This window comes from Panthera leo, chromosome B1, assembly GCF_018350215.1.
Source record: "Panthera leo isolate Ple1 chromosome B1, P.leo_Ple1_pat1.1, whole genome shotgun sequence".
Taxonomy (NCBI): domain Eukaryota; kingdom Metazoa; phylum Chordata; class Mammalia; order Carnivora; family Felidae; genus Panthera; species Panthera leo.
The window spans coordinates 76421133-76447060 of NC_056682.1; the positions used below are offsets into that span (position 1 = coordinate 76421133).

At 33.8% G+C, this 25928-nt stretch overlaps 1 protein-coding gene across 2 annotated transcripts in view; it reads left to right on the plus strand.

The window, feature by feature from the left end:
• LRBA (LPS responsive beige-like anchor protein) overlaps positions 1 to 25928 on the plus strand; it is a 794075-nt gene that overhangs the window by 165683 nt on the left and 602464 nt on the right. For both annotated transcript variants that reach the window (XM_042935320.1, XM_042935319.1), the window contains exons 18-22: positions 2500 to 2592; positions 3986 to 4094; positions 4500 to 4581; positions 7257 to 7380; positions 7679 to 7871. In XM_042935320.1, the coding sequence (XP_042791254.1) occupies positions 2500 to 2592; positions 3986 to 4094; positions 4500 to 4581; positions 7257 to 7380; positions 7679 to 7871 (601 nt within the window). The remainder of the gene's footprint in view (positions 1 to 2499; positions 2593 to 3985; positions 4095 to 4499; positions 4582 to 7256; positions 7381 to 7678; positions 7872 to 25928) is intronic.

The following is a 25928-nucleotide window of genomic DNA, read 5'->3' on the forward strand; positions in this document are numbered from 1 at the left end:
AGAACTCGAAGTGGGCTCCAGGCTCTGTGCTGTCAGCCCAGAGCCTGATGTGGGGCTTGAACTCGTGAACTGTGAGATCATGACCTGAGCCAAAGTTGGACGCTTAACCGACTGAGCCACCCAGGTGCCCCTCAAATGCTTTTTTCTATATCTACTTATACTAGTAATTTTCTTATCTACAGATTAATTGATTTCATGATAGATTATATCATTTGATTTGCAAATCTTGAACCAGTCCTTGCATCCCTGGGATAAATTTGTCATGATATATAATTCTTTTTATGTTTTTTTGCATTTATTTGATAATATTTTCTTGAGAATTTTATTTCATCTTTTTTTTTTTAATGTTTATTTACTTAGAGACAGTATGCAAGTGAGGGTGGGACAGAAAGGGAGAGAAAGAGGATCCCAAGTGGGCTATGTGCTAGCAGTGCAGAGCCCATGTGGGGCTCGCTGGAACTCAGGAGCCATGAGATCATGACCTGAGCTGAAGTCAACAGTCTGATGCTCAACTCAGTGAGCCACCCAGGCGCCCCTCATTTTTGTTAATGAGACTTATTGGTCTGTAGTTTTCTTGTAATGTGTTTATTTTCATTTTTATTTTTATTTTGGTATGGGGTAATGCTGGCTCATAGAATGGTTTAGGAGGTATTTCTTCTGCTTCTGTCCTTTGAAGGGAATTGTAGAGAATTGGTATAATTTCTTCCTCAATTTTTGGTAGAAGTTACCAATAAACCAGTCTGGTTCTGGCCCTTTTGTTTTGGTAGGTTATTATTTATTGATTCACTATCTTTAGTCATTATAAGCCTATTTAGATCATCAGTTATTCTTTTTTTCCCTTTTTTTAAAATTTAGATTTTAGTTAATTACTATACAGTGCAGTATTTGTTTCAGGAGTAGAATTCATTGATTCATCACTTACGTACAACACCCAGTGATCATCACAAGTGCCCTTCTTACTACCCATCACCCATCTAGTCTATCTCCCACCCCTCTCCCTCAGGCAACCCTCAGTTTGTTCTCTATCATTAAGAGTCCCTTGTGGTTTGTTTCCCTCTCTCCTCTCTTTTCCTCCTTTCCATATATTCATGTGTTTTGTTTCTTAAATTCCACATATTAGTAAAATCGTAGATCATCAATTATTCTTGGGTGTGTTTTGGCAGATTATCTCTTTTAATGAACTGGTCTCTTTCATCTAGGTTATAGAATTTAAGGGCATAGAATTGTTCATAGTGTTCCTTTATTATTTGTTTTATGTTTATGGGATCTGTAGTGATGTTCCTTCTTTCATTTCTGAAAATAGTAAATTGTGTTTTTTTTATTTGTTAACCTGGCTAGAAGCTTATCTCCTTTATGGATCTTTTTCAAATCAGCTTTTGGTTACATTGATTTTCTCTATTGATTTACTATTTTTAATTTTTTTGTTTGCCACTCTAATACTTATTTGTTTTCCCCTGCTTACTTTGGATTGAGTATTCTCTTCTTTTTTTAGTTTTCTAGGGTGGAAGCTTGATTAGTGAGTTAAGTTTTTTCTTCTTTTCTAATAATTCACTGCTATAAATTTCCTCGTAAGGACTGCTTTTGCTGGATTTCACAGATTTTAATAGCCTGTTTTCATTTTCATTTAGTTTAAAATATTTTTAGATTTTCTTGAGACTTCCTCTTTGACCTACATGTTATTTTTTAACATTTTGTTTAATATCCACGTATTTTGGAATTTTGCAGCTATCTTTCTGTTAATGATTTCTAGTTTAATCTCCTTGTGGTCTGAGAACAAACAATATATCATTTCTGATCTTTGCATTTGTTTACATGTGTTTTATAGCCCTGAATGTGAGGTACTTGGTGAATGTTCCATGTTAGCTTAAGAAAAATGTGTATTCTGCTGTTACTGGGTGAAATAGTCAATAAATGTCAATTAAATCCAGTCAATTGATGGTATTGTTGAGTTCAATTATGTCCTTAATGATTTTCTGTCTGCTGGATCTGTTTCTGAGAGCGATGTTAACGTCTCCAATTATAATAGTGTATTCATCCATTATTCTTCTTGCAGTATTATCAATTTTTATGCCACATTGTTTTATACTCTATGGTTAGGCACATACATGTTATAGACTATTATGTCTTATTGGAGAATTGGCCCCCTTTATCATCAAGCAATGCCCTTCTTATCTCTGATAATTTAACTTGCTTTAAAGTCTGCTTTCTTTGAAATTAGTGTTAATTATTCTTGCTTTCTTTTTATTAGTGTTAGCATGGTTTATGGTTTCTCCATTTACTTTTAGTCTGTATGTGTCATTATGTATAAAGCGGGTTTCTTGAAGACAGTATAGTTGAAACGTAAGTTTTTAAATGTCAGGAATTTGTATTAAATTCACCCATATCTTGAAATTAGGTTTATAATCATGAATATATAAAAATAAATGTATACCTATGTATTTTAAATCTTTACTTTTGAATAATATATTAGTAATTTGTTTTTAATTTTAATTCCTTCAGTGTTATCTATAAACTTATGGCATCGACAAGTGAAGGAATCAGAGTACAAGCTCTCAAGGCAATGGGCTATTTTTTAAAACACCTGGCCCCAAAGTGAGTATAGTGTTCATGAAATCTAAAATGGGTTGTGGTATATTACTTTTTATTTTATAAATCTTTGGAATAGTATTTTTGTTCTGTGATTTCTCTAGTTCCTCTTCTCTTTATTTTTATTTATAAAATCTATGTAAATTTAATCCCATTTCTATATATTAAAAATAAAATGGAAACAGGAATATATAGGTTTTTAAAAAATATTTATCTATTTTTTTTGCATGTGCAAGTGGGGACGGGCAGAAAGAGAGGGAGAGAGAGAATCCCAAGCAGACTCCAGGCTGAGCATGGAGCCTGATGCAGGGCTCAATCCCACACCTGGAAGATCATGACCTAAGCCAATATCAAGAGTTGGATGCTTAACTGACTGAGCCACCCAAGCACCCCAGTGTAGTTAGTTTTATATGAAATAAATTTTCCATTTGTTCTTCATTCATTATAAGAGTACATTTGTATAAATGGAATTTTAGAAACCATGGAGACTTCATTTCATGGGGGTTGATCATTTGCTTTATCTGTACTATAAAGCTGATATTTTAACCTAGATAGTTGTCATAGTATGTTCTGTTATATGGATAACTGAAAACTGAAATTTTTGTATTTTTTTCTTAGCTGAATGTAGATATTCATATCCTACCTATTGTTCCTTATACGTTGGTTTATTATAAAAATTAACATTTGTGGCAGTAGAGAAGTGTTGGCAAACTATGGTCTTTCTGTGGATTCCAGTTGGCTGCCTGTAAATAAAGTTTGGTTGGGGCACAGCCACAATCACTTATTGGCTTATTATATATGGCTGTTTTCAGATTGTGACAGGAGTATTGAGTTGTTGCTACAGAGCCCATTTTGTCCACAAAGCCGAAAATATTTACTATTCAGCCATTTGCAGAAAAAATTTGATGAATCTCAGGGTAGAATTGAAGTTTATGATACTTTAGTTTCTAAATTTTTGCTTGGAAGTTTAATTTTGGTGTATTTATCTTCACAGTATTAATTTTCTTTCATTTTTTCTACCTTTTTCTCCACATTGTTTTTCTACTTAACAACTTACTTGGCTTTAGATTTCATCCATAATAGAGTTTAGCTCAGTGCTGATGGAGAGTAGAAACCAGTTAATAAACAATTGCTCTGAAGATTTTTGGTGTGCTGTGACATAGCCAGTCTTGTGTATATATTTTTTAAACTTCAGCTGTGCTTACATTGTAGTTTGTATTTCTCTGCTTAAAGATTTTGTGGCCTTATGAATTCTAGGTTAAAGAAAAGTGGGAGAGTTACTGAGCTGGAATTTGTGGATAATGTGAAAAACATTTTTGTATCTTCTTCATCCAACTTGCATACTAAATAGTAGATAATAGTACTCTGCATTTGATTATTTCTTTTTATGAAATCACAGAAGAAAAGCTGAAGTCATGCTTGGACATGGATTGTTTTCATTGCTAGCAGAAAGACTCATGCTTCAGACAAATTTAATCACAATGACCACGTATAATGTTTTGTTTGAGGTAAGAATATATTTAGAATTTAATCTTATTTCATATTTTGAGAATGACTTTATAAGCTAGTTGCTAATGTCTAGATGAAATAAGGTAATTTAGATTTGATACACAGTTTTGAAATTAGTTATATAAAGCACATATAGCTGCATCTTAAATCTATTAATCTGTTAATTATTAAACAGTATGGACATCTCTGTTAAGTATTTCCTCCATTGTATTGATTGTTTGATGTCTTGTTTTGTAATTAAGTAAAAATAGAGTTACAATGTTGAAATCATTTATTTTATAAAATACAGAAGATGGTTAGCATGACAGCATTGGACTGTATACTTAACATTGATTAGTGCTGACTTATGTTCATTTATATTAATGGTACAGTGATTATGCTAATCTATTGTTTTCCTTCTGTAGATTCTTATAGAACATATTTGTACTCAAGTGATACATAAACAGCATCCAGATCCTGATTCTTCAGTAAAGATACAGAATCCTCGTATGTATTTTATATACTTTTATTTTTTTGTTTTTGTTTTTATGGACATTTAATTGACATATAATATTGTATAAGTTTAAGGTGTACAACTTAATGAAACAATTTGATATATGTATATATTGTGAAATGATTACCACAGTAAGGTTAGTTAACACGTCCATCACAGTATCTTTAGAATTTTTTGTGTGTATGTGTGGTTAGAACTTTTAAGATCTGCTGGTTTGGTAACTTCTCATTGTACAATACTGTATTGTTAACTAATTGTAGTCACCATGTTGTACATTAGATACCCAGAACTTACTCAGCTTATAACTGGAAGTTTGTATCCTTTGAGTACTTTCCCACATTTCTCCCCTTATTTTTTATACTTTTAATAAGTACTTTTTGGGGTGCCTGGGTGGCTCAGTAGATTGACCGTCTGACTTTAGCTCAGTTCATGATCTTAAAATTTGTGGGTTTAAGCCCTGCATCAGGCTCTGTGCTGACAGCTCAGAGCCTGGAGCCTGCTTCTCCTTGTCTCTGCTCCTTCCTCACTCGTGCTCTCTCTCTCTCAAAAATAAAATAAAAAAAAAAAAAAAAGTACTTTTTGCCAATAAAAAGAAAGTCACTGAGAAAAACCTGAAGTTGATATTGTTGAGAACATAGTGTTCAAAGAATGTTTCATTATAGGGAATGATATAATGCTACTTTTATTTTTGGTTAATATTGAATATAACATCTAATTAACCTTAGGTTATGTGGAAATGTTTATATAGAGGTTTTGAAGAATTGTGTATGTAAGATACTGATTTAATGTATGTTCAGATTTTCAGTAAAGTTTTGATTGCACCATTTAGTGATGTCAGGCCAAATTACATGAACCATGGAGGTAGCTTTCATCTTAAATTAATGTCAAGTTAGGAATACCAAGTTTGGAATTGAAAAATATCTGCTTTTTTTTTATTGTTTATGAACTTAGTCTTGTTGAACAGTCTTTTCTTTTGATATTTAGAATTTTAAGCACTTGTACAAAGTGTACATTTTTCATCTTTTTAAGATTATTGACATTGAAATAACTGACTTGTAGAGTTTAGAAATTTAATTACCTTTTGTGCGGTGAGTTGTGTTTATGGTACTCTGTTTCAGTACTAGTTTTAAAAACATGTCTGGGAAGTTTAATTTTCCTCATCCTTCAGGGAGACTTGCTGTTATTATTTTAGAGAGTAAGAAAAGGAGAAAATCTTGAGTATATGTATATAAATATAAATTATATTTTATGATTATAGAGATGACTTATTGAAGTAAGAATTTTAGAATGTATGATCTATGTAATATACTATCTCAGAAAGGCACACACTATAGTATGGTGTTTAAAAGCATCACCTGCCCAGGTTTTTATATTGTTTATGTTTCTTAATAGTTGTGTGAATTGCTTAATTTCTGTGTGCCTCAGTTTTCTTATCTCTAAAAAGGGGATAAAATCAGTATTTAGCTATCATTATATATGGGTTTTCTTAAAATAGTACCTCATGATAGTATATTCTCAAAATTAAGTGTCTATTATTGTCATTACAATTATTATTATGATTATTATCATCATTGTAATCATTTTCCAGGCAGAGAAATTTTTCAATTTGTCATTAGAAGAATTCAGAAATTACTTCCCAAATGTCTTTTATTGTATGATAAAATATCTTCGTACTTGCTGTTTTGCACTCACCAAAAACCTTGGCAAAAGGCTAGTTCAGAAGTTCTGAATTGTAATAGGGTAAAAACTTAATATGTTTATTTAATTTTAAATTCAGGGTTATAGCTGTTTTTGTTTCTTTATAGTTCTGGATTTAAGTATATATTTTAAAGAATTTTTTTCCTTAAAGCTAAATACTAGAAATTTAGACAGCGTTATTTTTAAGACCATTACAGTAGCAATTTCATTTGTATTTGGGGTGTTGAATAGGTTTTAATTTTATTTGTTTTTTAACCTAATTTCACTTAAAAAAAAATTTTTTTTAATGTTTATTTATTTTTGAGACAGAGAGAGACACAGCATGAGCAGGGAAGGGGTAGAGAGAGAGGGAGACACAGAATGTGAAGCAGGCTCCAGGCTCTCAGCTGTCAGCACAGAGCCTGACGCGGGGCTTGAACTCACAGACCGTGAGATCATGACCTGAGCCGAAGTCGGACGCTAAACCGACTGAGCCACCCAGGCGCCCCCCTAATTTCACTTTTAAAATCATGGAGGAAAATTGTAGTAGCTTTTAAAATTTGCTATGATAAATGGAAAGCTTTGTGCATAAAACATCTATTTTGTTGAAAAGCTGAGAACTTTTTCTGAGATTTTGATTACAGCTTTTGAGTTTGAGATCAACTTTACTAATTGGCAGAAATTATGGAAAATTGTTAGTTTTACTATTATTTAATTCATAGATAACATAATTTTATTTAATATAACATTTTAAAATTTGGCTTTACTTTCATACATTCTAATGATGAAATAAAAAATTCCTTATTCATGGAGGCTTTCTAAATAGATGTATTGTCATTTTTTTTCTGCAGGTGATCATTTTTTTTTTATAATACAAGGATGTTTTCAGTAGACATCTATGTCAGGGAAGCTAGAGAAATATATTAGTGATCTTCCATCATGAATTTTTTGTAATGTTTTGGTTTTTACTAATTTATGAATTGTCTTACAGAGATACTAAAAGTAATTGCAACCCTACTTCGAAATTCTCCCCAGTGTCCTGAAAGCATGGAAGTTCGCAGAGCCTTTCTTTCTGATATGATTAAACTTTTTAATAACAGTAGAGAAAACAGAAGGTAAGGTTTGAATTTTATCTAAGAAAAATTGCTTTAAAAAATACTGTGCAATGAATTTTCCATATGCTTTTTTCATTAAGGGTATATAAGTAATGTACCTTATATTTAAAGTCAATTTCAGTACCACCTTCTTTAATTGTTTTAATAGATGGAGGTGGCTTTTTTTTTTTTTTTTTTTGGCTTATTTTGTTTTGAACTTTTACTTTTTAGAATTCTTAGAGATGAGGGTTTTTTTTTTAAATTTTTTAAATTAAAAAAAGTTTTTTTTAGTAATTCAATATCCTCTTATAATTTTCAGGAGCTTGTTACAGTGTTCTGTATGGCAAGAATGGATGCTTTCTCTTTGTTATTTCAATCCTAAGAATTCTGATGAGCAAAAGATAACAGAAATGGTTTATGCAATATTCAGAATCCTACTTTACCATGCAGTCAAATATGAGTGGGGTGGCTGGCGTGTGTGGGTAGATACCTTATCAATCACACATTCAAAGGTAAGTTTTTTTAATGAAAATTTATTTTAGTGTTATAAATGTCTATAATTTTGTGTTTTACTCATTTAAAAATTTTATGTACTTAAAAGCAAGGAAAAAAGACATTCTCTGAAAGCACAGTGAAAGAACAACTAAAAGGAATCACTAAGAAGAAAAATTTTCCAATTTCTTCAGAATCAAAACGAGGTTTCAAATGTTGTTTTTATTGTGCTTAATAAAGTGAAACCTCATGGCATAGCATAAAGGAACTTATATTTTCAAGTAGCCATTTTCACAGATATGGTTCTCTAAATTTTAGGGTAGTTTGAAGCTTTTGAACACAAGGTGGCGCAGTATATTCAAAGATGAGAAGGTATTTTAGTAATGTAAAGTGGTTGAGTTAACTAGAAAAGCTTGGGCTAATATGTGTCCTTTGGTCACATTACAGTCAGTTAAAAAATTGATTTGGGAGAATCTGCTAGTCTTTTATTTATTTTTATTTTTTTAATTTAAGCCAGTGTAAGTTATTTTTATATAGCTTTTGTTTAAAATGTTTTTAATGAAATATTCTACACCTACAAAAATGTATAAGGAATAATGTACCTACCAGTATTTATGACATTGGGTTCTCCATCCCAGTTTTCTTTGTCTATCATTGTTATGCCCTCTCTCCTTCCCCTTATAATTAAGGTTATAATTTGGGTGTTTTCATTATTTCTATTTCCTTCTTATGTATATTTTAACACATACACATCTGAACAGTAAATAATTTATATTTCATGTTTATACTTAATATAAAGAATATCACATTAAATGCATTTTTCTGTAGCTGGCTGTTTTTACTTATCATTGTTTGAGATTCATCCATATTGACCCATGTAGTTGGGTTCATTTTCTCAGTTGTGTTGTATTCCATGGTATGGCTTTATCCATTTACCAGTTGATGAACATTTTTGATACATTTTGTATATATTTGTAAGTTTCTCTCTCTACATTCCTAGAAGTGGAACTGTTTACTTGTAAGATGCAGATGTTGAACATTAGAAGATAATGCAATTTTTTCCCCCAGATTGGTATATCACTTTACATACTCTCCAGTGATGTATAAGTGCTCATTGATTCACATCACCTCAGCACTTGGTATGGCTGGAGTTTTAAAAATTTGCACATTTGGTGAATTAAAAAATTTTTTTTTAACATTATTCACTTTTTGAGAGATAGAGAGTGTGAGCAGGGCAGGGGCAGAGAGAGAGAGGGAGACACAGAATCCGAAGCAGGCTCTAGGCTCTGAGCTGTTAGCACAGAGCCGGATGTGGGGCTTGAACTCACAAACCGTGAGATCATGACCTGAGCCAAAGTCGGAAGCTTAATTGACTGAGCCACCCAGGTACCCCATACATTTGATGAATTTTAAATGCTGTACCTCCATAATTTTAATTTACATTTACTTATTGTTTTGTGGGAACTTAAAAAATATATTCTTGTTTTAATCTTTTGATTACTGTATTATTTATGAATATCTTTTGTCAATTTATTTACTTAAGTTTTAGAGTTTTGTGTTTGTATTTTCTGAGGAAATTTTACATTTCAAATATTAACGCAGTAAAATTTAGTTTCTTTCATGGTTTATGCATTTTGTATCTGTTTAAGAACTCTTTCTATACTCAGAAGGAATATAACCATACAATTATATTATTATAAATTAACTAGAAAGAATAAAGAACAGAAATGGTAAATTTGATATATCTTTAAATTTTTTTTTTTTTTACTCTCATAGTTTATTATTCTGGAATATTTTGCCATTCTTGTGGAATATATTGCCAGTTCCTCAATGTACTTATTTAGGTGCTTGAATAACTTTTAGTTATTTGAAAGTACCTAAGAGTTATATATTCTGCTTTCTTCTTAGTGAGAGGAGGGTGTGTTATTATCACAAGGATTTACAAAGATATCTTAGATTGGAAGATACTGCTCTAATTTATGTTTGAGAATAATGCAGTGATAAATAAGAAAAAGATTTGATTTTATAAAAATGTTCTTAGTCACTACATTTTTTGAGCTGACTAGTCTAAAACGGGGTTCTGCCCGTGTTTTTATAAATAAAGTTTTATTCAAACACAGCCACTTCCATCTATTTTTATATTTTCTGTGGCTGCTTTCATGCTATAAGTATTCAGTATTTGCAACAGAGACTGTATGGCTTCCAAGCCTAAAATATCTACTTTCTGGTACTTTACAGAAACTATTTGCTACCTCTTGTTGAAATTAATTTAGTTTGTGCTGATGCCCAGATCTTTTGATTTCTATTGTAGTAGGCTGCTGCAGTCTGGACTAATTTTCTGCTAGTATTGTATTCCTCTTTACAAAAGATAATGAGAAAAACAGGATTGAGTTTGGGTCTTACATACATTTGGATTGGATTTCAGATCTAGGGGAATTCTAGGTTAGGGGAGTATCAGTATAAATTAGATTTTTCTTTCTTTTTTTTTTTTTAATTTTTTTTTTGACGTTTATTTATTTTTGAGACAGAGAGAAACAGAGCATGAACGGGGGAGGGGCAGAGAGAGAGGGAGACACAGAATCCGAAACAGGCTCCAGGCTCTGAGCTGTCAGCACAGAGCCCGACGCGGGGCTTGAACTCACGGACCATGAGATCATGACCTGAGCCGAAGTCGGATGCTTAACCGACCGAGCCACCCAGGCGCCCCTAAATTAGATTTTTCAAAATTTCAAATTACTATATGTTAATTCTGTGCTTTTGTACATACTTTTGTTTGTTCACGTCCTTAAGAAGAATGGCTAGAAGAATATAAACTTTAGATCAGTAATTCTTTTTTTCAAATCTTTTTATTACTTTTTAAAGTTTATTTATTTTGAGAGACAGAGTGGAGGAGGGGCAGAGGAAGGAGAGAGGGAATCCCAGGCAGGCTCCATGCTGTCAGTGTGGAGCCCGATGTGGGCTCAAACTCATGAACCATGAGATCATGGCCTGAGCTGAAACCAAGAGTCGAACGCTTAACTGACAACTACCCAAGTGCCTAGATCAGTAATTCATAAAGTACAGCCTGAAGACATTGCAAGCCTATGAGACTTTTTCAGAAAATGTGTGAGGTCCTCCTTTCCCAGCTATGTGTCTTTTGAAAGTGTATTTTTTTATATACATAAATCAAAACAGTATATAATACAACACATTGAATATAAAAACAGATATTAGAGTGCAACATCTATTAAGCTAGAATTTAAAGAGATTTGCGAAAATGTGAAATCCTAGCACTCTTCTCATTATTATCTTCTCATTATGTTATTTACACTAACATATAATGGATTTATTGTTATTTTGGAATGTGTATTTGTAAGGTTTCTTAGTCTTAATTTTTAATATGATAAGTAGTAATAGATATACCCCATAAAAATAAAAAGTTTTGGGGAGCCACAGTACCTTTTAAGAGTGTAAAGCATCCTGAGATGAAAGAGCTTGAGAACTGCTGAATTCATAGAATATTTAAGGACAATAGTCTTTTAATTTCCTGTGTACAGGATTAGGAGGTTAAACTAGGAAGTACCTCCAGTATCTTTGAATTTCTGAACATTTTTGACTAAACATTTATATTTAGTTACCAGTCCCTTTGTGTATGTAATGAAGTGAACATGGGCTTTGGACGAAGGATAGTTCTGGGTTTGAATTCTGGTTTATAGTATTTTGTGGTTGTGTAAACTCAGACAAGTTTCTAAACTTTTTTTAACTATCAGTGTCTAATCTAGAAATGGTAAATGTGGATATGTATAAGAAGTTAATGAAAGAAATCACAGAAAATAGAATAAATTCTCAGTGACTGTTTTCCTTTGTTACAGCTCTATCATTCTTCCTATTCATCTCTTTGTTTTAATTCTCACTTCCAACACACTAGTTCAGACCCTGAGTCACTTCATGTTTGATATAAACCCAACTTTTAAAATAATTACTTATATCTACAATAATTTGTGTAGTGTGTATGCTGTGAAGTGTTATAATAGAATTGTGACTACCCAACTTAAGAACATGCTATGTGGTTCTCCCTTTTCAACCCCCACCTTAAATCTAATCTCTATTTTGAATTTTGTGTTTATCATTTCCTTCTTTAAAAAGTTGAAAAATATATTCCTAAATAATATATGATCTGATTTTCCCTATTTTTGTATTTTATGAAAATGACATCATACTGTGTGGATGCTTCTATTCCTTATTTTTTCTCAAACTTTTTGTTTTTAGAATTATTTTTTATTGTTACATACAGCTTTGGTTCATTCATTTATACTGCTATGAATAAGTCAGGATGCTCAAAGGCAACGGTTTTACTATAGTTGTCAGTTTTATACTTCTTATAAATGTGGCTCCCAGTAGGAAATTTATAGTGACCATGTATGTATGTACACACTCACATGCATGCACCCTTCTCTCAAACACCTGAAACAGAGGTTTCAGGAAACAGTATTTACCCTTCCTAAACTTTGGTATATAGGGATATATTCTTAGGTTTTCTTTTTTGTTAAAAAATGCTAATGATGCCCCAGTAGGTCGATTCTGTGATCTGCCAGGTGAATTATCCTCAGTTTGAAAAGAGCACTGCTCTAGGAAATATAAGTAGGAGTAGAATTGCTAGATCCTAAGTAATGTTTCACCCTCTAATCCATGACACTTTATTTATTTATTTATTTATTTAAATGTTTATTTTGAGAGAGAGAGAGAGCGAGCTAGTGTGAACGTGTGTGCATGCACAAGCAGGGGAGGGGCAGAGAGAGACAGAGAGAGTGAGAGAATCCCAAACAGGCTCCATGCTGTCAGCACAGAGCCCAACGCAGGGCTTGAATTCAGTGAACCATGAGATCCTGACCTGAGCTGAAATCCAGAGTTGGACGCTCAACCAACTGAGCCACCCAGGTGCCCCTCATGACACTTTAAAGTTCTTATTTTTGCAAGCTTTTGTTTTCTGCCTATGTTAAAATATTTTTTTTTTTCTTCCCTTTAGTGGTTTGTAGTTCTTTATACATGTCTAGATCATTTCTACTCTGGATATTTCTAATGATCAGTAGCCTTAGGTATTATTTTCCTGTAAGTTTATTATGCTAAAAATAACTTACGTAATGTTACTCCCTCCACAAACCCTTTGTTTTAATTTTCATAAAAAGGCAAAGTTTTTTTTTTTAACAAGAGTTTCTACTCAATCTTTCATTTCCTTTTGAACAAAGGATTTCCTGCCTTACCTTCCACTTAACTTTTTAACTTTTAAAAGTTATATCATTCTTTGTTAAAAAGCTTCATTTTTGTTTATTCATGGCATGAACTTTGTGTTCCTTTGTAATTAGCCATATCCTTCATATTTTTCAGGATTTAACTCCCTCAATCACTTATAGTGCATTCTGTGTGAATTCACAGCACTTAATTTTCTCTTGGTATTTCTCTTAAGTAGTCTCTCTCTGTCTCCCTCCTTTTCCCATTCCCATTTCTCACTCAGCTTCTCTTCCTCTCCCCCTCTACCTGTCCTCTCTACTCAGTCTTCTCCACCCCTCTGCTCTATTAGGTACTGTGGGTATCTAGTGCAATCTGTGCTGCCTTCTGTCCCTGCTGCTGCCATCTATCACTGCCTAGCTAACTCTCTCCCCCTTTGTTTGTTTCTCTTTCTTCTTTTGGCCACTTTTCCTCTTTCCTGTCCCTCTCTCTGTTCTTCTCTTCAACATTCCTTCCTCCATTCTGTACCCTCTGTCTTCTCCTTTCCCCCAGCCTATGTCTCTTTCTCTCTGTTCTGTCCTCAGTGAATCTGTGTTTGTTTTGTCTCTGCTTGAGTGGTTACATACTCTGTGGTCTCTCTCATTCATTTTCTTTTTTCTTTTAAAAAATATATTTTAAAGTTTATATTTATTTTGAGAGAGAGAGAGCACACAAGCAGGGGAAGGGCAGAGAGAGAGGGAGAGGCAGAATCCCAAGCAGGTTGCATGCCGTCAGCGTAGAGCCAGATGCGGGACTTGAACTCATGAACCATGAGATCATGACCTGAGCCAAAATCAAGAGTCGAATGCATAACTGACTGAGCCACTGAGGCGCCCCTCTCTCATTTGTTTTCAATCACCTGTGTCCAAGTCTTACAGTAGTTGTGTACTGCTTTTCTTCCCATTTCTACCTTAACTCTTTTTTTCCTTTCCACTACTCCCTTTCTTCCTATCTTCTTGTATTTGAGTACCTCTAGCTACTATGAAAGATAGAAGGATGCATCAGGAACAGATCTTATCCTAAAAAAAGTTACTTTCTAATATGGGAGATAATATTTTATATATATACATATATATATATATATATATATATATGTATATATATACATATATATATATATATGTATATATATACATACATATATATATATATATATATGTATGTATATATATGTAAAACACTAAAAAACAAGGCAGGAAGGAATAAATGCCATAGAAGAGATACTCACAGTGAATGGGTAGACAGCCTCACATGAGGCTATCTGAGACACTGGTAGAACAGATGTCATTTGATGACAGTGTTGAAAGGTAAATAGGATTTGGGCATGTAAAGACTGGAATGATGAAAATCACTGGTGGAAGAATTGACATAAACAGAGGTACAGAGGTGGTGTTACTGAGGAAAAAGCATGGTGAGTTGTTGGTTTGCTTGGGAATATGTAACGTACATGAAGAAGAGCAGTAATGAGTGATACAGCAAATGTTTGCCATTTAATTATGAGTGATCCTATAATATCTCTCTTACTATATTATTTGTTAGAAATGAGCTCTTACATCTTATTTTGGTTGTTCCTTGTAAGCTCTGATGAGTAGGGACAAAAGATTTTATACATCTTTATATCTCCTGTAGAATTGTGCATAGAGCAATGTGGCAGTTGCACATTAAATATTTGTTGCAGGAAGAAGGAAGATGTGCACCATCATTGTTTGGGCTGTCTAGTTTAGCTGTCACATGGTACCGGGGCACCCTGTATGTGCCTTAGCATCTCAGTCTTCTGTTATCAGTGACTGACGAAATAGCTGCAGCAGCTGTCTTGAAAGTATGTGTACCATAACCGCACACAGTCTGATTTGGGAATCTCTCATCAGAGTAACTTGAGATGTATATTTTATTATAGTCTCCTGCACTTCACCCCAGAATCTTAATCTGAATCTCATGGGATGTTCCCAGAAATCTGTGTTTTAAAGTTATCCCTTCTTATGCATTCTGTATTTCAAGTGCCCCTCTGAGTGTACAGAATTATTTTTACTAACCTTTATAAAATTCTTCCCTTCCTGCCTTTACACTAAGCTGTTAATGTAATATATTCTTTAGAAAGTATCACAGATATAGAGGAATTATACATAAATTGAATATGGACCCCAGTTAAGACCCCTTAATACATTTTAAAAATTAATGAAAACGTTTTATGTCATTCTGGGAGCATATGTTATGGTGTAGAGAATGTTGAAAGAAGAAGTATAAACTCCACTTATACAAAAAAACCCAAAAGTATGATTTGTATATTTTAAGTATATGTATTTATAGTTTATGTGTATATTATATATAGTTTATATATGTTATATATTTATAGCTTATAAAACTATTACATACAACTATTATTTATATGTATTTATAGTTTATATATTATACATAGTTTACATATACAGTTTTAACTTACGTTTTTCTTTACTCCAGTGACTTACAGCTTTAAACAGATATTAAAACCTTTACAAAGAAAATAGTTACTTTATGGAGAGGCCTGTCTTGCCTGTTTTGGGCCAAGAACCAGTCTTTGAGTCAAGTTTTAGTATTAAAATTACAAAATGGAATAAATGCTGATTAAGTCAATTGTAGAGTATTTTTATCTGAGTAAAACTAGACTTATTACTGTTTGCTGCTTAAGTATACTTTTAAAAATAAATGCTAAACCTTTACTTAATGCTGTGAGGGGGAAAAAAATTTAAAACTGTAGTATACATTAGTTCTTGTGGTTTTTACCTTTAAAGCTTAATAAATGTCCTTTAGTTTTATTTCTCTATGTGAAAATTTTTCATTAATGAAAATCTTTTCTCATAAGGTTTTACAAAGTAATTTATTTGAATATTGCTATGTTAATTACTTTGGACTTTTAATATCTTGACATCTGTCTTTGCAATGGACAGCTGACATTCTAAGGTGCTTCAAATGAATATTTACTAAAGTTTAGGATGGAGCTGAAGTGATTCAGTAAGTAGGTGAACAGTTTGTAGCGTGTTGTTAGAAATTCTGCCAGAAGTATTGAGACCAAATTTTTTTCTCTAAAAATACTCACTCTGAAGCTTTACATTTTTATACATGTGATACTGAAGTGATGCTTATTTTTTCTTTGTGCAGCCATTTAAAATCTCAATATCATAAATTTATAACGTGGATCTTGATAAAGTACTGGTGTGTAAAAAACTAATGTTGCAGAATTGTATAGCTTTTGCAGAGTTACATCAGGATACATTCAGCTGCTATAAAAAGCCAAAGAAACTCAATTGCAATTTTATTGTCCAGTTTGATAGATTTCCTGCCACCTTTGTAGTAGGGAAGCTGTTTGTCACTGTATCTCTCTCCTCCAACAGCTGAACTAGATTTTATAAGCAGTAATAGGGTTTTCTAGTGTAACTGCCCTGTGTTGGTTACTTTGGTCTCAGGGTTTCAAATATGTACCTGTTAAGAGTAACCTTTGTAATTCCATTATTTTCTTAGGTATTTTCCAGGTTGTTATTGTTGATCCTTTTCCTTTCCTTTTCTTTGCTTTGCTTTGTTTTGCTTTCTTTAATTAAGTGGCTCTGTGCCCAGTGTGGAGCCTGAACTCATGACTCTGAGATCAAGAGCCGCACGCTCTGTTGACTGAGCCAACCAGGCATCCCACTTTTCCTTTTTTAAAATGCTTTAACTTTAACACTATCTTGAGGCATTAATTGATTCTGTTTTCACTTGGTATGCTAGATTGCTTCTACTCTTCAATTAAAATTTAAATTAAGGCATTTAAAATATCCTGAATTACGAGAACTGTTAAAAAATATCCTTTTTCTTTAACAAGTAAAACTCAAACTTTCTCTTATTTTTATGGATTTTACTTTTTAAGTAGGCCCATGGCCAGCATGGGCCTTGAACTCAAGACCTTGGGATCAAGAATAGGTTGCTCTACCGACTGAGCCAGCCAGGCACCCCAAACTCAAAACTTTAGGTACTATCTTTTGTCTAGGCCTATATTGCCATGAAGTAGGATGGGTCTGTGACTTAAAATAATCAGTGAGTAAAAGTTATTCACACTTACATGAATTTCAGTGGCTGCATATTATTAGGTATATACAGTACATCATATTATGGAGCCGTAAAGTTAAGTGCAAAAGCTGAGCTTTATAACATCTGAATGTTATCAGGTCACTTGTAGTTATAGGAAGGAAGACTGAGTAAATAAGGTAGTTTTCATTTTTTTGGCATTCTCCAAAATTTTATTTGGAAAAATTGGTGGATGTGATATTTTAAAAATCTACTGATTTGTGTTACAATGTACTGCATTAACACCATAGTTTAACTTTTCCTTATCTTTGAACAGTGCTGGGCCTGCTTTTATATAAATATCTCCTATTTTGTAGGGTAAATTCCTATAATTCCAGGAGCCTTTACATGTATTAAGAGGTTCTAAAGGATATTGCTAAATTACCATCTAAAAATTTGTACCCATTTATACTCTAGTTTTTATGAGAGCACCTGTCTAAACAGTTCTTAAAATGGGTCAAGATGACTTTTTATAAACAAAAATTAATAAGTTATTAACTGTATGATATTTTATGTCACTGTGCTTCCTATCTTTATCTAGATAAATGAGGATAATACTACTTGTCTTTTAGGGTTGTTCTGAAGATTATGTGTGTCAGTATGTGACAAATGCTTAAAACATTGTACAATAAGCATTCTCTATATCTCAGCTATTGCCACAGGTATTTAATAATATATCTGGACCATATCCTTACCAAAATGGACTTAACTTGATGTTTATTACTAAATATGTATTTTTAAGCATGTTGCAGAACTAGGGAGCAACTATTATTTTAGATAGATTTTCATAATTTAAGGAGGTTTGAGGGTAGAATATATTTATTCTTTTAAATAAGTTTCTTTTAAATTCTACAATGTTTCCATGTGTTACTATGATATTTATAGAGATTAAGAAAGTACTAAGTGGTTAGAAGGCTTCTGTTTTGTTTTATTTTACTTATTATTTAAAAATTTTTTTTTTAATGTTTATTTTTGAGAGGGAGAGAGACAGAGTGCAAGCAGGGGAGGGGCAGAGAGAGAGGGAGACACAGAATCTGAAGCAGACTCCAGGCTCTGAGCTGTCAGCACAGAGCATGACATGGGGCTCGAACTCATGAAATGCATGACTATAACCTTAGCAGAAGTTGGATGCTCAACCAACTGAGCCACCCAGGTGCTCCTATTTTATGTTAGCTTGGTTTATTTATTTTGAGAGAGAGTGAGTGAGAGTGGGGGAGGGACAGAGAGAGAGAGAGAGAGAAAGGGAGAGAATCTCAAGCAGGCACCGCACTATCAATCCAGAGCCTGATGCAGGGCTCGAACTCATGAACCACGAGATCATGACCTGAGCCAAAATCAAGAGTCAGAGGCTTAACTGACTGAGCCACCCAGGTGCCCCATGCATCTGTTTAAATTGCATCCTCACTTGGTGTTAATAAGAAAGTGTTGGTCAAAAATCATTTTATGAAAGAATAAAGTTTGTTTTTTATATTTATTAGGGTTGCTTACTAAAAAAAGTTAAACTTCAGACCAAAAATTGATTTAACTTTGATGTAACTTCTGTATATTAGACTACTTAAAATTTTAGAAGGAAATGATTGAGTGTATTAATTTACTTTCCATATACTGGATTTCTCCAAAACTCTATTCAGAAAAATTGGTGGAGATAAATTTTAAAAAATATATTGAAAATTAATTTAAAGCCTTTGAGAACAAATAGCATTATATCATATAGCATATGTGTAGGATTATATATACGATACTCTTTTTTAAAAATTTTTTCTTAAAAAAATTTTTTTAATGTTTATTTATTTTTGAAAGAGAAAGAGAGAGAGAGACAGAGCATGAGTGGGGAGGGACAGAGAGAGAGGGAGACACACAATCTGAAGCAAGCTCCAGGCTCTGAGTGGTCAGCACAGAGCCTGACGTGGGGCTTGAACTCACGGACCGCAAGATCATGACCTGAGCCAAAGTCAGACACTCAACCGACTGAGCCACCCAGGCACTCCTATATGATACTCTTCAAGAGAACCCATGACAGCCCTTAAAGCAGTGAAATAAGATTTTATTCAGGAACTATTGCAACAGGGAAAAAGAGACCTGAGTGTATAACTGGGCTCAGTTCTGAATACAACAAGGAAAAGTGGGGATTTATAGGCAAGGAAGAGGGTAGGAGTGGGGAAGAGATTCAGTGGGTGGAAAATTCATAAGAGGACACATCTTGGATAGAGGAGATTCTGGTTAAACAGACTTAACAGGTTTTTTTTCTAAAAGCAGGCCAGGTTGATAAGATGTCACTGGGGATGGTGGGATTAAGAAATTGAAACAGAAATCAGGTTGATCAGTTTTTGAAGGTGGGACCCCGAATTGCCACTTGCAGCTTTTAAAAAGAAAAGCAAAACTGGAGGCATCACAATTATGGATTTCCAGCTATATCACGTGTAGTCATCAAGACAGTATGGTATTGGCACCAAAACAGGGTCAATGGAACAGAACAGAAAAGCCAGAAATGGACCCACAACCATATGGTTAGGTAATCTTTCACAAAGCAGGAAAAGACAATTTCTTCAACAAATGGTGTTAGGAAAATTGGACAGCAACATGCAGAAAAATGAAACTGGACCACTTTCTTATGCCATACACAAAAATAAATTCCAAATGGATGGAAGATGTAAATGGAGACATGAAACCATAGAAACCCTAGAGGAGAACACTGGCAGTAAGTTCTTTGACATCAGCCTTAGCAACTTCTTACTAGACACATCTCAGGCAGTAAGTTCTTTCACATCAGCCTTAGTAACTTCTTACTAGACACATCTCTGGAGGCAAGGGAAACAAAAGCAAAAATGAACTATTGGGACTTCAAGATACAGCAAAGGAAACAAAAAACAAAAAGCCTATGGAATGGGAGAAGATATGTGCAAATGACATATCTGATAAAGGACTATAAAATCTACAAAGAACATTGCAAACTCAGCATCCAAGAAACTAATAATTCGGTTAAGAAATGGGCAGAAGACATGAATATATATTTTTCCAAAGAAGACAGCCAGGTGGCCAACAGACACATGAAAAGATGCTCAACATCACTCATCATCAGGGAAATACATATTGAAACTACAATGAGATACCACCTCACACCTGTCAGAATGGCTAAAATTATCAACACAAGAAACAACAGATGTTGGTGAGGATGTAGAAAAGGTGGAACTCTCATACTGGGAATGCAAACTAGTGCAGCCACTCTGGAAAACCAAATGGAAGTACCTCAAAAAGTTAAAAATAGAGCTACCCTATGATCTAGCAATTGTACTACTAGGTATTTACCAAAAGGATACAAAAATTCTTATTTTTTTTTTAATTTTTTTTTTAACGTTTATTTATTTTTGAGACAGAGAAAGACAGAGCATGAACGGGGGAGGGTCAGAGAGAGGGAGACACAGAATCTGAAACAGGCTCCAGGCTCTGAGCTGTCAGCACAGAGCCCGACGCGGGGCTCGAACTCATGGACCGCAAGATCATGACCTGAGCTGAAGTCGGCTGCTTAACCAACTGAGCCACCCAGGCGCCCCTACAAAAATGCTTATTGGAAGGGATATGCACCCCAATATTTATAGCAGAATTATCAACAATAGCCAAATTATGGAAAGAGTGCAAATGTCCATCAACTGATGAATGGATAAAGAAGAGGTGGTATATATATACAATGGAATATTACTCAGCCATCAAAAAGAATGAAATCTTGCCATTTGCAATGATGTGGATGGAACTAGAGTGTATTATGCTAAACTAAATAAGTCAGAGAAAGACAAATACCATATGATTTCACTCATGTGGAATATAAGAAACAAAACAAGAACATAGGGAAAGGGGAAAAAAAAAGAGAAGCAAACCACAAGAGACACTTAAAAGACAGGGAACAAACTGAGGGTTGATGGAGCGAGGTGTCTGGGGGATGGGCAAAATGGGTGATGGCCTTAAGGAGGGCACTTACTGTGATAAGCACTGGGTGTTATATATAAATGATGAATCACTAAATTTTACTCCTGAAACCAGTATTTCCCTATATATTCACTAACCAGAATTTAAGTAAAAACTGGAAACAAAAAGACAAAAAAGATATGGAGGGTGGGGATTCTCTCTAAACTGACTTAACAAGATCCTTGCTGAAACTCAGAGATGCAGGTATGGCAAAGACAGGGCTTAATTGAGTAGCAGGATCAGAGGAGCTTGACTAACTTTGGTCCAGGAGAGAGTCTTTTTTAATGTAATACAGTTGTTCTACTTTAAACTTTGCTTTTTGTCTTTCCTTGACAGATTATATATAGATATGTTCCATTTTTTATTATTTACTCTTTTCATTTTTTTTTGTAGAGGGTTTATTTTAAGCTACATATGAGTAGAATAGTATGGTTTATAAGTCAAATCCATTTGAAAATAATTTTTTAATTTCTCTGGTAAATTATGTAGTTGCCTTTTCAAGTGGTGGGTAAATAAAGCTTGTCCTTACCTGTAGGATAAAATTTCATCTCCTTCTCTGGGTTCACAAAGCCTTAAATAGTCTAATACCTGTTTAGCATTTACATGCATACTTACTGTTTTTATTGCTCACCACTTCTAGAAATACTTTAATCTTATTGTTTTACTGAATAACTCAAGTGTCTTAAATGAACCATGTTCTTTGACCGTCCATTGTTATGCACGTTAAAAATTTTTTATGTTTAGGTATTTTTGAGAGAGACAGAGCACGAGCAGGTGAGGGGCAGAGAGAGAAGGAGAGAGAGAATCCAAAGCAGGCTCTGTGCAATTAGTGCACAGAGCCTGTTCTGGGGCTCGAAGTCATGAAACTGTGAGATCATGACCTGAGCTGAAATCAAGAGATGCTTAACTGACTGAGCCACCCAGGTGCCTCTACATTATTAAAAATTTTTCTGCACATCATCTTTGTTTTTAATCCTTTTCTATCTTGCAAATGAGTATTTACTGCTGAAGTCCAAACTTCAGTGTCAGCATTATTCTGCTATTTCCAGGTGCTTCTAGGTATTTCTAGGCAAATTATGTAATTTCTGTATATTGCTGGTAATATAGTGTATAAAACTCTAAACTACACTTCAAATTACTTGAAAACGTCTGTTTAAAAATGTAACATCTTTTTTAAAATGTTTGAGAGAGAGAGAGAGAGAGAGAATCCTAAGCATGCTTCTTGCTACTGTTAGCGCAGAGCCTGATGTGGGGCTCTAGTCCACTAACTGTGAGATCATGACCTGAGCCATTAAATCAAGAGTCGGATGTTTAACTGACTGAGCCACCCAGGTGCCCCTGAAAAAGTCTTTAAAATATTCCCAAAGGGTACACAAAAGGCATGAACAAATGGAAAAACATATTTCCTAGAATAGGAAGACTCAACATCATAAAGTTATAGTAACATGATGTTTCTTTAGATTATTTTGTAAATTTAGTGAAGTATTGAGATAATACTAACCAATCATTTTTCTTTTTGTGGGGAGAAAGCTATTTAATTATTAAAGGTAATCATTAAGGAACAGTACAGTAAAATACATAGAAATAACCAGGTAAACTCTGTAACAAGCAATGACAAGGGGACTGACTCTACAAAATACTACAACATACCAAATGTCATAAATTTTCAAAATGTATTATTGACACATGAAGAGATAGGCTGACCTGGGAAATACAAAGTCCAAAAATACATGAAATTTCATAAAGACTTTAGCATATTATAAATGATGCATCTCCAGTCAGCAGGGAAAAATGGACTCTTTAATAAATGGTATTTGTATAATAGAAGTTTCATCTAAGGGGAAAAAAAGTTGGATCCCCAGGTAATTTAAAATATGGATTAATTAACTGGTAGGGAGAGAAACCATAAATAGGTTCTAGAAGAAAATCCAGAGCAGTATTCTTTAACCTTAGATTGTCATTTAGAATCTAGAACCATTAAAGAGGAAAGACTAATAGTTTTTTACTACATTAAAACAAACAAAAACTTTGTGATCAAAAAACAACACTATAAGCAAAGTCAAAAGGCATATGACATATTGGAAAAACAATTTAGAATCAGTGCAAAGGTAACATTGCTAACATATAAAGTCTTCCTAGGGGTGCCTGGGTGGCTCAGTTGCTTAGGGGACCGACTTTGTGAGTTCAAGCCCTGTGTGGGGCTCTGTGCTGACAGCTCAGAGCCTGGAGCCTACTTCAGATTCTGTGTCTCCCCCTGTCTTACCCTTCCCCTGCTCACGCTCTGTGCCTGTCTCTAAGTAATAACTAAACATTAAAAAAAAAGGTTCTAGTCTTCCTAGAAGAAGATAGCAAAAGAAAGCCCAATAGAAAAATGGACAGAAGACATCAAACAAGCCGTAGAAAACTAACTTCAAAAGTTACTTTAGCTATATAAAAAAATTAAAACTATCCTGAAATAGTTCACCAAGGTATATTACATGACAAAAGAAATTGTGGAGCAGTTTGTACTTTGGATGTTAATAAAACAAGTGGGAAAGTGAGAATTTATGTCTGTATATGCATGAGACTACCCTGGGAAGGTACATAAGAAATAACTGGTCGCCTGATTGTTGGGAATTGTGCCAGCGAGGACAGTGGTAGGAGAGAAACTTAAACTACATAGTGTTTTATATTTGAATCATGTGAATTTTAGGGGAGGAAAATCTTTTTCTTGACCCTTTTAGAGTCCCAGGCTGGGCCTGAAAATTAAACTGATAAATAGAGATTAACAGAAGAAAAGCATATACATTTACTTAATATGTTTTACAGTACATGGGAGCCTTTATTAGAAAGTGAAAGACCCAAAGAAAGGGTTAAGCCTGAGTTGTTTTTTTTTTTTTTCTTAAACGTTTACTTACTTTTGAGAGAGCATGAGCGAGCAGGGGAGGGATAGAGAGAGAGAGAGGAACAGAGGATCCAAAGTAGGCTCTGCGCTGACAGCAGAGAGCCTGATGCGGGGCTTGAACTCACTAACCATGAGATTATGAGCAGAGCCCAAGTAGGGTGCTTAACCGACTGAGCCCCTGAGGTACCCCAAGCCTGAGTGTTTTTATACCAGGTTTGATGAAGAGTGGAAAGTCATGGGAAAACACGATAGGACAGAGGGTATGAGCTAAGGGTAGTAAACTGGGGGAAAATTAGCGAGGCCTATTCATTTGGAGTTTTTTTTTTTTTTTTTGGCATCCATGTATCTTCTGAGATAAGGAAGCTCCTTTCCTCTGGGTTATAGGGAGGGCACCTCTCACATGAGAGGCTTCGGAGAGCAGGAGGGGATCAGAGAGTTCTTCTAGAACCTGGTGTTTCTATAATCTACTTCAGATGAGAATGGAGAGGTCAGAGAGTTCTTCCTGCACCTGCTTTTTCTCAAATTCCTTCATCTTAAAATATTCAGTATGACAACATGCCATATTTTGTGGTAGTGCGTTAACCTTATCAAAATATACTACCTATTCAAACAATACTTTTAAGTTTTTTATGTGATGAATATATAGTGCAAATCATGTTATAGGACTTGTTTTCCTCACAGGATTGTTTCCCTTTGTTATTAAACTTAAAAAAAATTTTTTATAACTAATTCTCTTAAGTAGTAGCCTAGCCTTATGCTTGATACCCTTCCAGTAAGGTTGTAATAAGGAAGCATTTAGGAACTTAGATTTGAACCAGAGTATTTAGATTTGTAATCAAGATGCTTTGCATAAAATAGAGCAGTAAAAATTTATAACCTTAAAATAAGATTGATAAGCTTATGAATATTAATAACTTGACTTTATTGTATCTGTTATCTTTGTAACATTGTTGTTGCAAGCTGTGGGACCGAGCCTGTGTAAAAGGTCTCCTGTTGTGTGGTAGTGATCATTTTGAGACATGCTGATTGATATCCCATATAGGGAGATTCAGCTGTGTTTATAGATATCTTATTTATCAACTATGAAATGTTGGTAACCTAAGAATTAGAAGTTAACATGTAATACTCAGCTGATATTTCCATAGGAAAAAAACACATGAAAAAGATGCATTTGCTTAGTAAAGAAGGTTGGTTGCTAAACTTAGCATAACATTCAAAAGGCTGAATTTTTATCGGTTAAAGTCTTTTAAACATATGGATTAATAATGTTAATCTCTTGATATATTGTTGTATCAATCTTTTATCTCCTAATTAGTAAATTTGAGTGACAATTAAGTTGAAAGTAATGACAAAATAAATGTTGTAGTTATTAGCTCATGAGAATCTTTAGTAGTTTAGAGAAGTGCTTTCCAAACATTACAAACAGCTATAGATTAGCTGTCAAATGATTGTGAAGATTAATGACTAGTGCTTTAGCTGGGTAATTTAGAACAATATCTGGTAATTAATTAGGAATTATCAGTCACAAATACCTTTAGGAAAAACGGTATCAAAAAAGATAACAACACTGATAATTGCTCAATTGCCATTTAGCTTTTAGAGTATTGGAGTAAATTAAAGAGAAATTTCAAAATCAAGTTCAGAATTTTGAAAGCTTTTCTAATATTTATATTTACAGAAGAAAGAGTTAACAAGTTGGTTTGCTTAGGAAATACAAGACACTATTTACAACAGATTTGACTGCAAATCAGTATAATACAGAAGAAAAGATATTCCCTGTGGCACATTCAGGTTGTACTTTATGAAAATGTACATTGCTTTGAATTAAAATGTGTATTACATAAGCCATATTTTGTTCTTGGAATTTTAACATTAAATGAATGATAGTCTTTAACCTGTCTTTTTAAATGGGCAG